The 15712-nt window shown below is 37.5% G+C and overlaps 1 protein-coding gene across 4 annotated transcripts in view; it reads left to right on the top strand.

Annotated features, from left to right (window-relative positions):
* Window positions 1-15712, top strand: part of arvcfb (ARVCF delta catenin family member b) — a 198877-nt gene that overhangs the window by 74703 nt on the left and 108462 nt on the right. For 2 of the 4 annotated variants that reach the window (XM_079870347.1, XM_079870303.1), the window contains 3 exons: window positions 642-754; window positions 6985-7089; window positions 8445-8678. In XM_079870347.1, coding sequence (XP_079726473.1) covers window positions 8466-8678 — 213 coding nt within the window. In that variant the 5' untranslated portion in view covers window positions 642-754; window positions 6985-7089; window positions 8445-8465. The remainder of the gene's footprint in view (window positions 1-641; window positions 755-6984; window positions 7090-8444; window positions 8679-15712) is intronic. The other 2 variants (XM_079870339.1, XM_079870342.1) reach the window with 1 other exon arrangement.

Raw genomic sequence — 15712 nt, forward strand, 5'->3', positions numbered from 1 at the left:
TTTTAATTATTTTTTTTTTAAATGGGTTTGTCTGGGTTTGCCTTTTAAGTTGCTGATGTTGACATTTAGATGATTTTGACTCAAAAATCAAGTTGTTGATGCCTGTGCTTTTGCCTGCGTGAACTGAACATGCTGCTTAGTTGAAGATTCATAGCTGCTTTCACACTGAAGAAAAAACAAACTCAATGAACCTTTTTAACCAATTTATAAATTGACAGGGAAACAGGACCTGTGGGATTGGGACATGACACAAGTGAGATTCGATCTCGGGTCACCTGCAAAAGCGGCGCTGCACGTGTCTTAGCTTACTCGCTTACCACCAGGCCACATTTCTTACTAAATTCCTTCATGAATAGAGGTTCAGCATTATGCAGATCTTAATTTGTGGAACGCGTATGAATAAATACAATGCTGTGGCGTTGCTCTGTAATGAGGAGAAGAGAAACTATTTATAACACTGAAGTAAACAATCCAAAGCCATGCATCCCAGCTCTTCACATTCTCAGCTTGAACCCTGAGGGGGGGAGTGTGTGGTTGCACAGACTCACAGTTGTAATATGTAAATAAACCTGCTAATGATGCAGCGTGGATTGGCCCCATCGCATGTGTTTGATGCATGTGTGTTGTCGTCTCTCTTGCAGCTGCTGTATCAGGCAGAGGTTCTTGGGAGGAGAGCTCCAGTTCCTGTCAGCCCTCTCTAACAGCCTTAACCACCTCGTCCACAAGCACACCAACTGCCTGGCCGACATCAAAGGTACCCTCCCAAACGTCTGTCTGCTTTTCACTTTCTCCCCTTCATTACTGCACATCATTTCGCCAGTCACACCACTTTGTCTGTTCCTTCATCATCGTACTATGAAAGGGGATGAATGCTTTTCTTTTGCAGCTTTGACTGCAAAGTAGTCATAATGCAGTTAAATGTATCAGTATATAAAAATGCATACAAAATATGTTTGATGATGCCATATCTTAAGGTATATAAGGGAGGATGTTGGTCTTTATTGGCATGTATGTGTTGGAAACAATTTATTGGTTTCTTTCATCGTACATGTATACTGGTGTTGAATGAACGGATATGAGTGGGCGTTATCAATTCAATCTCTATGAGGGGTGAGTGGCAGGATCGCACAGGGGATTGTGGGATTGACAGGGATTTTGGGATTGATAGCGAAGTGTCGGAAAGTTTGAAAAACTCAGTTGTATGCAAATGACATGCAAAAATGATAGATAGTCAATTTATATGAGTAACAGGCAGTGGTGTCTGTCATAGTTTTATATATATATTGTTTAAGCTGTTTTAACTGAAATCTACCTGCACTGACATATTTTAAAATTTGTCATTGCAGGCAGCTTTCAGTTAAAACAGCTTAAACATGCATTTTAGTCTGGTACTAGACTTGAGCTTAAACCTAATCTGTGAAACCGGGGAATAAAGTTTAAAATGTACTTCCTGTTTTAGGTTTGTAGTCTAAAGGATATGGCATGCAGTTAACCTACACAAAATGTAAATATTATTCATTTAAATTAATAATTGTGAATGTAATTTCAATTCAAATTTTTGTTATAAATGTGACAGACTGTTTTGACTAGTGAACATAGCGTGATGTATCTTTTTTTTCTCATTTTACTTGCCTCCCTATTCTCTGAGTATAATCAGTTGGTGAAGATGTATAATTCTGTGTGAAATGTGTATAGCCTACTCTCTGTTAATAAGTACAATGAAGATGCATCCTCTTTGAGAGGCGTTACAGTATGGCATGCCTTTGATTTATTTTACCTTTACTATAACGCACTGTATTATTTAAGGACTTGGAACCTGAGCGTTGCTGAGGATGTTTTTCTAACTCTCTCGATGCTGGTTCATTCCGAGAGGCTTCTCACATCCTTAGTCAGTTCAAAAAACAAAGACTTGGAAAAAAATGAGGGATAAACAATGGCTTTATTTTTCCGCTCTCTCCTCCTTCTTGAAAACACACATAACTCTTCAGCATTTCTTTGTGCTAGCTGCTTTGAATGCCAAATTCAAGGCAATATTGACTATGACAGTATAGATTTTCACAGCAAAATGATGAAGCAGTTTTCAGTACACTTTTAAAATATACTTTATTAAGGATCTTTACAGTTACAACCTCTAAGATGTTCGTTCATTTTCAAAACGCAAATTAAGTTATTTGAATGAAACCTGAGAGGTTTATGTCCCTCCATTAAAAGTCTATTCACCCAAAGCTTTGGCACTACAAAAAGTTCATAAAAAGATTGTGCATGATATTTGTACATTTGAAAGCTATACGGGTATATGGCTATATGGGTTTGGCATGACATGAGGGTGAGTAAACAATTTTCATTTTTGAGTGAGCTACCCTAGTTAAGTTCTAAAAAATGTTCTGCTGTTTTTGTATTTTTAGCTTGGATTAGGGAGCTTCGGTCATTCATATACTGTAAATGAGAGTTACTGTATAATTTGAATTAAATCTCTTGCGCACTTAATCCACAGTAAATCCTAGAGATCTTCTGTAAACTGTAATATACTGTACAGTCTTTAAATTCTAACGATTTTTCATTCCCTCTTGGCTCCCCTTTTGACAACGTTGTGCTTGGAACAAAATATATTAGATTACCGAAAAGCACCAGCCCAGAAATTCATCATAAGTGCCGTGACATATAACGCAGCACGGCTCAACCTTTGAGGTTGTTAACGTCCCTTTGTTTAAATATGAGTGATTGAGCTTAATACACCCCTAATTTGATATCTAAACTCATTTGGAGAGGAGCCAGATGAGTGTTAAAATGGGACCAGGTGCTCTTGAGGGCCTAGTCTTTGGTCTTCTTTACACTTAGCTGGAGCTCTTGGTCCAGGATCAGCCTCCCTCTACCCAATTCTCTGCCCAGCACACTTTGAACGTGCAAAACTGATCGCTGAACAGCATCAAATGAGGAGTTTCATTACTCTACGGACCCTGCACACACAGATGGGCCTCAGGTGGAGCTGGACTGGTGATTTATTTATGTAGGACCTCTGCCCCCAGAGGAGAAATGAGAGGGTTTATCTTTTTGAAGAGGGGATTGGCTGGGGTTAATGAAATGAGAGGGGGGGGGGGGGTTCTGTTCCCACCAGTTTTTTGTGTAGTTGCCCCCTCCTTATTTGTCTGCAGCAACCATGCGTTAGTTTTGCTTGCTGTGGAGGCACAACTCATCCCTTTTTTTGCTACAGACATGAATGATAACATGAAAAATGCAGCTTCTAAGCATTTAGGCTTATTATGTTTGTTCAGAAATCATCAGGCCAACTCCAACATTGTATAGGCAAGTTTTGGATGATACAAATCTAGTTAATACTTTCTGGGCCTTGTTATATATCCGCCTTTCTCTGTGTTTCATAAGCTTTGTATTGTTTCAGGTTTTTTGGGGTTGAGGTGTAGCAGGTCTGTGCACTGTAAACACAATTGTCCTAATGTTTTCTCACCTTAACAGAAGCGAAGTTAGTGTTTCCTGTGTTGGCTATGTACCATAGGTGTTCCCCAACCCCGGATGGATTTGTTGTTGAGGATTTTTCAAGCCAGGGTTTTTAAATGCTCTGTTGCTGCTTCATCTCTTCTCTGGAACCACGCAGAAAGCTCCGACTGCGTTTGTAAATTTATTACAAAGCTATTTTTAGCACTGGGGTTTAATGTATTTATCCCTGAGGAAAAACACTGTGCCAGCACAAGCACAGTTCATGTGACTGTGTTTATTCATCTCCAGAAATAAAAAAACATTTCTGCCCATTAATAATTGCTACTAAATCCTATATGTATTGTGTACTTTTTTTATTTAGCCTATTTATTTTGTTGACACAACCAATTACAAATTTGTCAATTATCAGGCACTTTTAATCAAAACAGTGTTACAGGCACCGTCTCCCTGTAAGGACATATTGGTGATAGTTCAAAAAGCGATAGTTCACCTAAAAATAAAAAAAATTCTGTCATTATTGCGACTCACCCTTATGTCATTTCAAACCTTTATGACTTTCTTGCTACTGTGGAGCGAAAAATAAGATTCTTCTTTGCAATGAACGTTAGGCCTAATTGGTTTCAAATGTAGTTTGGACCCCAGCGTTTGTGTTCCGCAGAAGATAGAAAGTCGTACAGGTTTGGAGTATAGTAAATTACATAATTTTCATATTTGTGTGTGCTATCCTTTTAAGTTTAACTGCCTTGTTGGCAAATCGGTACATTCATCTTTGTTAATCTGTAGTACAATCATTAGATCAGGTAACCATATTGCCATCAGTGCAGTAAAGCTCTCTGTAAGGTTAATGCAGCATACAGATGGGATATTCCTGCAGGAACAGTTAGCTGTCAATGAACTGTTCTTTTTTTCCCTCCAGACTATTAGCAAAACCAGCTCCAAACCAGACGTGGAATGCTTCACTACTTTTAAATATTTTAAGTGCAGTTCAATGGCTGGTGGTCGTAAGAAGTGCAGTGGGCATGTCTGACATGCTTGCCATTCTCCTGCAGTTATTCAGAGAGGCAGAGACCTATTTCCCATCTGCCTCTGTACTCCCTGAAATAGGGAGTATGGGAGAGGCAGCTTCTGTAATCCTAAAGCAGGGGTTCATCATCATAAACGCCTCATCATCATAGCTCAGTTAATCCCATGATGAGAGCACTGTGCCCCTCTATACACTGTGAAGATTTTGATAGCTGGTCTTAATTGAGGGTTTGGGCAACATCTCATTTACTTTCTCTGTTTGATTTTGAATAGTATTATTATATAGCAATAAAGTAATTCACATATACATTGTTAGTAAAGCTCTCAAAATGTGTATTAGTTGTCAAAATTAAATAGTTGTGTTTGCTAAGGCAAGTCATTAATGCTATTGTTTAGAGCTGCACGATTATTTTTGTTTGTGGATTTTTTCTTTTGTTTAAAATAGAGATTACGATTCTGAATAGACAACTAATCAAAATAGCATGTTTACAAGAGGTTTTGACAAAATGTTAATTGCTGCATATAATTGTAAGATATTTATTAACTTGAATGAATTACTCTATTTAAAAAATGGGTTGAAGGAATAATTCAATGATTCACTCATAAAGACTTCCCTTGTTTCACTACTGGATGAAAAAGAGTTTTTGAACAAATCTCTTGAATGAATGATTCAATGACAAATACATTTTTTAACAGTCACTTGTCTCCACCTACTGGTGCAAAGCCTGGAACACACCAAGCCGACGGTCCGCCGTCGGGCAGTTTTTGTGCGCCGGCCGACTAAGTTTCCTCAGTGTGTTCCGCACCGTCGGCTGAAATTGGTCCTCGTCGGCTTTTTTTCGGCCGATTCAACATGTTGAATCGGCGTCGGGCCGTCGGTGAAAGAGGGAACTCTGATTGGCTGTTCAGCTTAGTGAACGAGTCAGTGCACGAGAATAATAGCAAAACAGCGAGCAGTCAAAACGGTACAGATTAGAAGGCTGTTCTAATGTTATGTCATCTTACCTGAGTGTTCCTTGGCGAATATTTCAATATTAACACGAGAGGAGTGGAATAAAGAAAGTGTTTAGCAGGATTGATATTCAAAACGGTAAGCATGCACTGCTTTGTTTATGGTTTGTGTATCTGCAGCCGACAGCATCGGTTTCCTTTTTTGAATGACGAATATAGACGAATATATCTGCAGAAATAGACAGTTGTCTCATTTACACGCAGGCGCAGAACGCGCTTTCTAGCTAACAGTCGGCTGTAGTTCTCTCAGTGTGTTCAAGTGCAGCTTTTTAACCCGACGCGAGGCGACAACACAGTCGGCTTTCATCAGCGCTAGTTCGCCGGCGTCGGCTTGGTGTGTTCCAGGCTCAATGATGTAAGGCAAGCAAGTTTTTATGTAATAAACAATCTTAATTTTGAAGCATCAAGTTACTTTCAAAAGGTGATTTACTCTGTTGATCGCTACCGTAGACATCAGTGTTTCAGCGTGTGCTGCAGACATGAAAATTGTGAATTATTATTTTTGAGTAGGGGTTTTCTGTTGCTTTTCTAAGCGATTAGACTGAAAATTTCATTGGGCAGACAGAAAATGGCATAAAAAATAATTGACTTGACTTGAGGGATGGATGACTTGAAGGATGGATCCAAGCCATACTGACAGACAGGCAGATAGATAGATGGATGGATGGATGGATGGATGGACAGATAAGTAGGTACTAGATGAAATTCAGTAGACCAGGCTGGCAGAACAGCTCATTTCCTAAAACAGGCTAAAATGTATCTGTTGATCAGATCTTACTGTTTACATCTCAGATATCAAATCTCACATTTTTATTGATTGGAATTTTTCATGATAAGCTATCACATTTGTGTAAACGTGTCTTATCTAGCAGATAAATGTAATCTCGGGTTATTTTCCAGAGGCAGGAGCAACAGCAGAGGCAGATCAGCTCGCTCCCTTTGCTAGACCTCGAGTGGTCGCTCTTTATACCCAGAACAAGACTGTGGTACAATGCCTTGACGTTAGAGCTGTGTCAGAATAGCTCTTAAGATAAATAAATGATCAGCCAGAAACAAACATCAAAGCCTGTGTGTGTACTGTGCTGTGCTTCAAAGGGAATAGGACCTTCACACCCACTGTTCTATAGAGAATAGCATGTTTGTGTTATTGTGTCTCCATTTCTGGTTTTGGTTTAATAGAGAACGAAAAACAACAACTGAATAATGCTTTTAGTAAATATTAATATGCACCGGCCCTCTTTTCCCGTCTTTACTCCATCCGGGCCACTTTGTCTCCGTACACCTGTCCCCTGACAGCCCAATACAATCTACTTTGCTCAAAGTCAGCGAGTGAGGTTTCAATAGTCATTTATCATTCTCTGGCATCTTCTCATTTATTTTTTTTATCTTCATCCTCTTTAAATCCCCAGCAACCGAAGCAGAATTCTGTCTATTATGTTTATAATGTCAGAGTGTTATCTAACCTGTGATTTCTTCTGTCTTTCGTTCCCTCTGCAGCCAGCTCTCGCTCTCTCTTTACTCGCCGCTGGGCACATCTCCTCCCGTCTGTCCTTATAGGGGGATGTCTCTCCTCTAACTGCCTCTCTCTCAACTAACTGCTAGGTGTGTATGCAGGTGAATGGTGATTTAGAGTCTGGCATGCCTATTTGTATTGTGTGGTGGTGAATTTAGTTCTGGAACTATTTGTATGTTTTGTGTCATATGTATCACCCTTCCCATAAAGGACTGTCTGCTCTAAGTATAGTGCAATTTGACCCCTCATCTGCAGCATGTGGAGTTACATAGTCTGTATTAAAGGGATAGTGAAGCCAAAAATGTATATTTTGAATTGATTTACTCTCCATCCTGTCATTCCAAATAAGTATGATTTTCTTATGTGGAGCACAAAAAGAGATCAAGAAAATGGTTTCACTTCCAAACAGTGCAAGTGGAGGACCAGGGGCTGGCAAAAAAGACAAAAAAGCACCATAAAGGTGGTCCATACGGGGCAGCACTAGGGGTTGGCTTCCGGACCTAAGCCTATTTTTAGTAAAACTCTGAAGCCCGGTTTCACAGACAGGGCTTAGAATAAGACAGGATTATAGGCTTTAGTTCAGTTAGGACATTTAAGTAGTTTTTATAAATGTGCCTTTACATTACTGGTGTGCATCTTGAGACAAAGCAATGGCACTGACCTATTTTAAGATATGTCAGTGCAAATTGCTTTCAGTTAAAACTGCTCCAAACATGCATTTTAGTCTGGGACTAAGCTTAAGCCTTGTCTATGAAATCAGGGGTAAATGTTTTTATTCTGATTATTATAATAATTATATTTTCTCTTAATAAAAACATAAAGTTTTCATGTCAGGTACTTTCAGTGCTACAATCTGCTCTAAGAATTAGACATTGTTTAGCATAAAGTTTGTTTTATATTTCAAACTATTACAAAACTACGCTTATATTTTGACAACAACAAACCGTAAAGGGGCAAAACCTATTGTGTTTTTCTAGTCTTTTTATTTATTTATTTTTAAATCAGCACTGCATTTTAAAAGTAAATGTTTGACTTGTTGGAGGCTGGGATAGTTAGTTGGACCTTTTAGTTTTATCCCTAGATCTATTCAAAAAAGTATACCTTGCCGATTTTATAGACTAGAACACTCTAATATATTTAACAATTAAAAAAAGAAAATGTCTCCACATGCATCCACTTAACCCTGAATATCTCCTGACCCTAGAAATCCCCCTGAAGATGTTAAATTCCTTAAATGACAGTTGTGGTCTCCATTTGCTTTCAAATTATGGAAAAGAGACATTCTGCTGTAAATAACTCCTTTTATGTTCCACGAAAGAAAGGAAGAAAAGAGCGTGTGTAAATGATAACAGAATTAATTTTTTTTTGCTGAATTATCCCTTTCAATGGTTGTTTCTTTTGTCCCGGGTCCTTCTCTCTCCTACTTGCCCTGCCCTGTAATCAGCATATAATTTTGGGCGCTGCTATGGAAGAATATGACGTGCCGTCAGCCGCCAGTATCCTGGCATCAGTCAAAGAGCAGGAGGCACGCTTCGAGCGTCTGACCAGGGCCCTTGAAGAGGAACGCCGCAATGTTTCCTTGCAGCTGGAACGCGGCAGTCTGCCCTCTGATCGACTGGTGGGCGGCACCACTGGCGGGAGCAACCAACCGCTGCCCTGGCAACAGATGGTCATGCAGGTAAACCATTCCAGCTTGGCCAGTCATGCGTCAGTCTATGTGAATGAACAAAGCAGCCGCCAACCTCCCTTCACGCTGATGGTGCTTCATATCCATTGTTTTCAAAAAATCAGTCCATCTGTATCTCATTCAGCTTCAGCTGTGTTTGGCTGTGTCGAGTTAGTGCTCTGGATGTGTTGTCCTGCAGTGAATCATCATCAATTCCCAGGATGAGTCGTCTTTACACTCTTCTCTCTTCCCATCTCTCTTCACTATGTGCTTTCTCATGTTATCTCATAGACCTTCCCGTTTGCTTTGAGTCCTGTTTGGTTATGGTGCTGTGGCAAATGTGTGTCTAACATTCTGGGGTAAACTAAAGTCAATATGAGAGGAAATAAATGTCAAATGAAATTAACAAGAAAAACAAAACACTCACCATCACAATACAAATTGTTCACTTAAGTAGAAGTATTGGGGAGTTAAAAAAGTAAGTCAATAGAGTCTCAGGTTTAAATTTTATTTGTTTATGTATTTTATTTAGAGGAAATTCGATCACAATCTAAAAAAAGTATACATTTTGCCTTTTGGTGAGACACTGCCCATTTGTTGCCCACCACCTGTTTGAAAGTTGTCTAATACCTTTCTGACTTCTGTTGTTCTGAACTGAGTAACATTTGCAAGATCCTTTCATCCATCAATTTGAGTACCACTGGACTGCGTAATATATGTAATCAATAGACGTTCACCACTGGATTGCATCCAGATCAACAACTGATTATTTTTTTATTGTATTTTTTTAACACAATTTAGTGAGGTTCCTATTCAATTACACAAATCGAGCAATTTAGCCCGAGTCTGTGTGGGATGCTGTTGGGAAATGAGGCTGATGAAATTCTTTCTGTTTCTTTGGTGATCAGTAGTGGAGAATTTCAGGCTAGTAGAGTCATACTACATGTCTTTATGAATGCAACACCACATCATTTATTTCTTACTGGAGGTGCATATGCAGTGTTACTTCATCGTCATCCTTCAATGGTATCTAAATGTTTTCCTCTACATTATTGTTGAACTTTTTGTTTGTTTTAAAACCAGTTAAAGAAAAGTTTGATTCTCACAGAAAAAAGCCAGGTTCATTGTCACTGCTTATGCTCGGATTGTTTGCATCTTCCATTATATGCCCTCCAGATGGGAGTGGAAAGTTTCCATAATGACCAACGCAATCTACCAAGAGCAGCGCAAATTAGTGTCTGGTTTATGACCTGCTTTTTTGGGCATTTAATAATGCCGCAAATACCACTAAATTGACCAGCGCAAACCTTAGTAAATCACCTTGCATGATTAATTTAAACACTCTCCTCCCATGAATTTTGCGTCTGGAAGGGAAACTCCTACAAATGCATATGCAGTAAGGTCAGCCTCAAAAAAATAACTGTCCACGTCTTTTCAGCGCTAGTTTTTCACTGCATGTCTTTAGTAAATCCTGACAGTAGTTTTTTAAAGCCAAAAGGGGGTTTGCGCTGGAGCAAGCTGTTAGTAAATCTAATTCCCAAAGCAAGAAAGCACTGACCTTGTGCACTGCTTTATCTTGGGTCTGTTTACGGGGGGGAGATATTGATTTATTTAGTTTTTGAGCCTTTATTATTCTACACAAGGCCCAAAAGGTCACAGAGTGACAGAGACACACAATAGGACTCTGTTGATGGCAGACCTTGTCTCTTTCACAGCAACTCTGACACCGTAGACAGCTTTTCTTTAAAGTAACCTCAACTGTCCCACATGTAAGTAATGTTGAGGGGTCATGACCCGAGGCAGTTCGAGGAACATCACAGCTACTACTTCCTGGAATCTAGAACATAATTTAAAATTCAGGAAGTGTGCCTGGAGGAGTGAACTGATGCTTGGTTCCTGTGTCTGAACTTTGCTAGCTTTTTTGAGTCTGAAAGGCTTGTGGAGAGCTTCGGAAGAACAGTTGCTGCTTTGATCAATGCTGTCTGTGATAAGGAACAGATATTGTAGGATACACCTCTGCTCAGGTTCCTCAGTCTTACCGTATACCTGTATGTCCACTGGTGTGGAGTGAGAGGAGCTCAGCCAACGCTTTCAGTTTGTTTGTTTTTTGAGAAAAAGGTGAAAAATTCCAGGCTACATTTTTAAAGTATCTTTATATCTAGTATATACATTTTACTTTTATGTAAAATTGTCCTCATAAAAATGATTATGATAAAATTTTTTAATATTATTTATTATTATTTTAAATGTAATTCATTAAATTTATTTAATCACTTTATCCCAGTATGTTTTTATATGATCTTATTTTCCCCACAGTTAGCTACATGTATATACAGTACACTACCGTCCAGAATTTGTGGTCAGTACGTTTCTTTTTAAAAAATTTTTTTTAATATTTTTATTATGCAATTAATCAAAAGTGGCGGTAAAGTAATTTACATTGTTAGAAAAAAATTCTATTTCAATTAATTTAAGTTATTTTAACTGACTTTAAAATGTTTCCACTGTTTCCATTATTAATATGCTTTCCAAAGGATCATGTGACTGAAAAAATATTTCACAATATTACTGTTTTAACTGTATATTTGTTCAAATAAATAACACTTAACACTTTACAATAAGGGTTTCATTAGTTAACTACTTTAGTTAACAACTAAGAATGAGCAATACTTCTACAGCATTTATTAATCTTAGTTAATGTTAATTTCAGCATTTACTAATACATTATTAAAATCAAAAGTTGTATTGGTTAACATTAGTTAATGAACTCCGAACGAACATGAACAAACAATGAAGAACTGTATTTTTATTAACTGATATTAATAAAGATTAACAAATTGTGTAACAAATGTATTGTTCATTGTTACTTCATGTTAGTTAATACATTAATATTAACAACTGAGAGCTTATTGTAAAGTGTTACCATGCAATCTTAGTGAACTTACCATCCCCTGAATTTTGAACATTAGTTTTGATGATGACTTTATTGACTGTGTACTGAAATCAGTAATAGACTATACACACTGTCTGTACTTTTACAGGCGCACCCCCAAAACAGCCTATCTTGAGGGTTTTGGGTGGATTTCCTCCATGCCCGTAGACACGTTGGGTTAGCCACAAAACACAAGGAAGCTCGCTACGGGAAAAAGCCTGGGAGGCCCACAGTCTTGTAAATCACCTGCTTAACAATGACTTTCTCACCCTCCTCCCACACACACAATCTCCCATGCCACCTCACTTCCAGTGCCATTAGGAAAAGTCAAACCTCTTGTAAAACTATAATTAAAGCAGCAGTGAACCTGCCTACATTGCTTATTTTCTCTCTCGCACCTCTCATAGCTCCTTTTTCTGCTTTCACACATATATAGTGATACTTTTTTTTTCCTACTGAATATTTTTTCCTTTTAGATTCCAGAAGTTTTCCTTTGAAAAAAAACAACAAATGTGACTAAAAATATGGAGCTGTCAGAGAATATGGAATGGTTTGTGTGAGAAACACACACTTTTCTGCAAATATATAAATCCAATTTGTTCACAATTATTAGTGATTGAGATGTTTTGTTGTTGTTTTGCCTAAATGTCTTCTTTACACCAACAATGCAATGTCACCAGTAAAAGTGCACTATTTTATCTTAAATAGGGAAAGTAATGTTGAAGTTTGCATTAATTGAAAGCATTTTTAGTAGTTGATTTGAAAGTTTGACTTAAAATTCAGGATATGGTATGTAATAGTCACTGGTGTCCTTTAAATGTGCCTCACAAAGCTGCTTGGAAGAAGTTACCCGTTACCTGTAGTTACCTGTTGGAATAGAGAGTAAGTGCAGTCCAGTGAAACTGCTGTGGATGAGCGATGAGAAGTGGAGCGTGAAGCTCTAGGTAGTTGTCTGTAAAACCTCTCCAGTATGTCATATATCACGATCCACTTTTGGTGATATCATGGCTATATTTCTTTCATAATACATAAAAATTGTAATCCTGTGAGTAATCCCCATTTTTGATATGCCTGCAGGTGTTAGAAAGGTGAACCTGCTCACATGTTTCCTAATGCTGGCACACTGAAGGACAGGAGCTCTCACTGAGGAGTGGGAATAGCTGCATTCTTTGTATTCAGAGCAGCTGCAGATGCCCACAGCCATTCATATTCTACAGAGGGCTGTTCAGACCGCTCTCATCCCCATTCCACAATCCATCAAATGATTAATCCTCTAAAAGCCCTAAAATACACGGAGAACTTTTTCTTTTCACAATGTTGCTTAATCTTTTTCTCACTCAAAATAAGGTTGTGTCTAGCATTTCCTATGTTGTAATCCAAGGGCTGGTTGATATATTTAAAGGGAAAAAATTTCTGTCATTAATTAGTAATTACTCACCCCCACGTCATTCCAAACCCGTAAGACCTTCGTTCATCTTCGGAACACAAATTAAGATATTTTTGAGAAAATGCGAGAGGTTTCTGAACCACCCATAGGCAGCAACGTCATTGCAACTTTCAAGGCCTAGAAATATAGTAAAATAGTCCATGTGACTACAGTGGTTCAACCTTAATGTTATGAACTATATGGACTATTTTAACGATGTCTGTACTACCTTTCTGGGCCTTGAAAGTTGCAATGATGTTGCTGTCAATGGGTGGTTCAGAAACCTCTCGGATTTCATCAAAAAGGTCTTAATTTGTGTTCCGAAAATGAACAAAGGTCATACGGGTTTGGAATGACATTAATGACATTTTTTGACATTAATTTCATTTTTGGGTGAACTAACCATTTAATGTTTATCTCAATAGTTGCAGGGCTCTACACTTACTTTTTGAACAAGGAGCACTGGTGCGCCTAAATAAAAAAAATTAGGAGCACAGACAAATATTTGGGAGCACAGTCATTTTTGTTGTATAAGTTTATCATTATAGTTTTATTATTAGAAATATTCAACAATTAAATTTACAATGCTCATTGTAAGGTTAAGAACATCAGACCAAAACTTTCAAACAAAAGATTTTCATTTTATTCTATTGGGGGGGTGTAGGGATGTCACCACTTTTGAATAAGAAACAATCAAGACTATAAAACTCGTCAAAACTCCGCAAATCACAACAAGCATATCAGTGAGAAGAACACTCGTTCAAATAGCGCACACACTCAAACCTGACTGCACATCACATTTTTGACTTTATTGATTAGCTTTATTCGTAATGCAATGGACCGGTTAACGGGACATAAATTAATCCTTAAAGGATGGGAATTTATGGGACATTTGCACAAAAAGAATACATAACTTACCGTAGCCTATTTTATGTCGCTCCGGAGTCGCATATCAGTCAAAAAATGCGCCACAAAACATATAGCCTAAGTCGCACTGGACTAAGTCGCATTTTTTTAGAAATTTATTTCACAAAAAAAAAAAAAATTGTTACAGACAGTTCTCCGTTACGGACGTGAGCGCTCCAAAGCGGCACTAAACAAATGTTTTAAAACTTTCACAGAGACCTCAAACTGAAAGCACAAAGCCTGTCTTTAAATTTAATTTCGTTTTGTATTAATTGTATCTTAATTTTAATCGATGTTTCATCAACCAATTGTCTGGATTTAATAAATAAGTAAATAGGCCTATAGGCTATTAGAAAATAGATAATCAGGACATGGAGGCGCTGGCGAACCTGGAGCTCGTCTCATAAATGAACCGAAACTCAGCGTAGGGCTATAAGGTAGCCTATTGCCTCACAGACCTGAGACATATAGATAGCTTTAAATGTCTACTTTTAAGCAGAACAATTCAAAACGAAAGAAAACAGACTGCGCTGCTTATGTAATTCGTATGAAATGTGCATTTCTCTCTGGCGCTGCAAAGATCGCGAGTCGTCAACTTCATCTGTCTAGCCGACACTGACATAAAAAATAACTGTTTTATTAGTAAATAATTAAAATGTCTCCTGCTATATTTTACATATTTGCCTGTTCCTTACAAAACACTGACAGTGGGGTTTTTGACTTTTTTTTTTTTTTTGAGCAGCTGCGGACAAATTCTTTCGACACACACAATATTACGTAACACTCTGCGCTTATGTTTTAAAAACATAATTTAACATATAAATAACAATTTTTAAATAGCCCACTTAAAGTGGTTATTACAAATAAATGACTAAATGCTGAAAATTAATACATTTTAAAATTTATACATTTTTAGGCCTACTTGTTTATATCAGAGGATGTTTTAAGAGCGAATGAATTCGCGCTGTTTTGAAATAGTTCGTGTGTGGGCACTGTAGTTTTTTTTATGAGGCTACAGACTAGCTACTGAAGATTTAGGCCTAAATAACTGATCTCCCGGTAATATAGTGTCCTACTCTGCCCCTCCTCATGATGATATATTTGCAGCTGTTTCTATAGAAAAATGCTGTGTCACTCGCACGAGTGCGCCCAAATATTTTTTCACGTTCGCACGCCGAAATATTTACTCGCATGTGTGAGTGAAATGGGCGTACTGTAGAGCCCTGAGTATTTATATAAAAGCTTAAAAGGATGACTAATATAATAAGAATATATATTGTATATTGAACTTATAAGTTCTGTTCTATAACTTAAGAAGAAATGTTTCTTGAACCTCAAGTCAGCATATTAGAATGATTTCTGAAGCATCATGTGACACTGAAGACCAAAATAATGGCTGCTGAAAATTCAGCTTTGCTATCATTAAGTTTATATATATATATATATATATATATATATATATATATATATATATGTGTTTTGGAGAAAAACATTTATTTCATAATGTGATCTCCCCCCCCCCCCCCAACTTTCAATTCTTTTACTTCAATGAAAGGTTAGATTTTTGTCCATTTTTTGAATGAAAGATCAAAAGGATAAACGATGCAGATTTATTTTTTACAGCCATTTTTTATCATATTTACCAGGGGTATGATTAATTCTGAGCACGACTGTGTGTGTGTGTGTGTGTGTATATATATATATATATATATATATATATATATATATATATATGTATATATATATATATATATATATATATATATAACACCAAATAACCAT

The sequence above is a fragment of the Squalius cephalus genome, assembly GCF_949319135.1.
Source record: "Squalius cephalus genome assembly, chromosome: 5".
Lineage (NCBI taxonomy): Eukaryota > Metazoa > Chordata > Actinopteri > Cypriniformes > Leuciscidae > Squalius > Squalius cephalus.